General features: G+C 36.4%; 1 protein-coding gene across 1 annotated transcript in view; it reads left to right on the top strand.

Moving 5' to 3' along the window:
• Positions 1-374: 374 nt before the first annotated feature.
• Positions 375-2573, top strand: part of LOC103582288 (leukocyte immunoglobulin-like receptor subfamily A member 6) — a gene marked incomplete at its 5' end in the record, with an annotated part of 9430 nt that continues 7231 nt past the window's right edge. The window contains 1 exon segment of the mRNA XM_008563930.1: positions 375-435. Within this exon segment, the coding sequence (XP_008562152.1) occupies positions 375-435 (61 nt within the window).

The raw sequence follows: 2573 nt of genomic DNA, 5'->3' as shown, positions 1-2573 counted from the left end.
GGTTTCTCCTCCAGAAGGTCCTCTCACTTGGATAACTCAGGTTGCTTGATGTTAACCTGTTACTGAATGTCACTGTTTCCTGTTTTTCTTCTTTCCTACAACTTGACAAAACTGTAGCTGAATTATCCATCTTTGAATATTTACAGTGTTTGTCTTCATTTTTCTGAGTTTCATGCATCTGGGAAATGAATCTTAAACAATTATATTAGTCTAAATTCTCCAGAGAAAGAGAACTTATAGAACACACACACATACATTCATTCACAAAGAGATTTTTATAAGGAATTAGTTAGTGAAGGGATAAAGGCTGAAAAATCCCAAGATCTGCAGTTGGCAAACAGGAGATTAATGTGAGTTGATGGTGTAAATTCCAGTTTGAGTCCAAGGCCAAGGCCTGGAGAAGTCCAATGTCCCAGCTCAACCAGTCAGACAGAGGTAAGTCAACCTTCCTCTACACCTTTTAGTTCTATTCAGTCCACCCATGGCTTGGATGAAGCCACCCACACTGACGAGGGCAATCTGATTTATTCAGTTCACTGATTCAAATCTCATATGGAAAATCCTTATGACACACCCAGACTAGTATTTAACCAACTATTTGAGCAGTCTAAGAATCAATCAAGTTGACATAAAATTAAGCATCACAACAATGAGTTTCCAGAGCTACCACCATGCCTGGCAAATGATACTTGGCTCAATGCACATTGGACTGTCTGGCTGATGGGAGGAAAAAAGAAGTACTGAATTTACAGAAGCTCAGAAAAACAAGTTATTTACACCAAGTCAAAAAGCCTGTATATGTTCAACAATCCTTGTCTCCATGGAATGAATCCCAGTTGATAATGCTGTATAATTTTTTTGATATATTGCTGTATTCTGATTACTAGTATTTGGTTGAGGATTTTTGTGTATACGTTCATCAAAGATATTGTCCTGTAATTTTCTTTTTTTTTTTTTTTTCCTTTTTTTGTCTTTTTTCGTGACCGGCAACGGGATCGCAACCCTCGGTGTTGCACCCGCACCTCACTCAGCCAGTGAGCGGCCGGTCTGTATGTGGGATCCGAACCCTCGGCGGGAGTGCCATCATGCTCTCAAGCGGTGCACTGTAGCAGTGCGCCACCGGGCCGGCCCTGTAATTTTCTTTTTTGTTCTATCTTTTTCAGGTTCTGATATCAAGGTGATTCTGGCCTCATGGAATGAATTCAGGAGAATAGCCTATGTTTTGATTTTTTGGAATAGATGGAAGAGAATTGGTGTTAATTTCTCTTTGAAGGTTTGGTGGAATTCAGCATTAAAGCCATCCAGTCCAGAGCGCTTTTTTTGTCAGGAGGCTGTGGATTACTGCTTCAATCTCATTGCTTGGTATTGGTCTGTTCAGGTTTTCTGTTTTCTTGGTTCAGTCTTGGTAGTTTGTATATATCCACAAATTTATCCATTTCATCCAGGTTTTCAAATTTGTTTGGCATATAGTTATTTATAATAGTCTCTAGTGATTCTTTGTATTTCTGTGGTATCAGTTGCAATTTCCCCTTATTCATTTTTGATTTTTATTGTTTAGAAATGTAAATAATTTTCTCTTTTTCTCTCCTTTTTTTTGGTCAATTTTTTTTTTTATCTTCTCAAAAAAAAAACAGCTTTGTGTTTCATTGATCTTTTGTATCATTTGGGGGGGTCTCTATATCATTTATTTCTGATCTGACCTTAATTATTTCTTTCCATCTACTAATTTGGGATATGGATTGTTCTTGTTTTTTTCTAGTTCTTTGAGGTGTAGCATGAGGATGTTCATTTGAAATGTTTCTATTTTTTAATATAAACGTTAACTGCAATAAAGTTCCTTCTTAGTACTACCCCTTTTTCAGAATCCCACAGGTTTTGATATGATGTGTCTTTATTTTCGTTAGTTTCAAGAATTTTTTTGACTTCCCTTTTAATTTCTTCCTGGACCCATAGATCATTCAGAACCCTATTGTTTAATTCTCTTGCAATTGTATAGTGTCCTGTGTTTTCCTTGCTATTTCTGGTTTTAATCCATTGTGGTCTGAAAAGATATTTGAGATGATTTCGATTTTTTTTTAATTTGTGGGACTTGATTTGTGACCTAACATGTGGTCTATCCTGGAGAATGTTCCGTGTGCTGATGAGAAGAATGTATATTCTTACAGCCAACTGATTTTTGACAAAGTCACCATGAATATACATTGAGGAAAAGACTGCCTCTTCAATAAATGATGCTGGGAAAATTAGACGTCCATATATAGAAGAATGAAACTAGACATGCACCTCTTATGAGATACCAAACCAATTCAAAATACATTGAAGGCTTAAGTGTAGGACCTGATACTATAAAGCTAAGAAAGGAACACATGGGGAAACACTTCAGGAAGTATGACTGGGCAAAGACTTTATGAATAAGACTCCAAAATCAAAGGCAACAAAAGAAAAAAATAAGCAAATGGGATTATATGAAACTAAAAAGCTTCTGCACAACATAAGAAGCAATTAACAGAGTGAAGAGACAACCTTCAGAATGGGATAAAATATTTGCAAACTATGCATCTGACAGAAGTTTA

This window comes from Galeopterus variegatus, unplaced genomic scaffold (assembly GCF_000696425.1).
Source record: "Galeopterus variegatus unplaced genomic scaffold, G_variegatus-3.0.2 Scaffold15556, whole genome shotgun sequence".
In the NCBI taxonomy this organism is placed as follows: Eukaryota; Metazoa; Chordata; class Mammalia; order Dermoptera; family Cynocephalidae; genus Galeopterus; species Galeopterus variegatus.
This window is presented reverse-complemented; position numbering and strand designations above follow the sequence as displayed.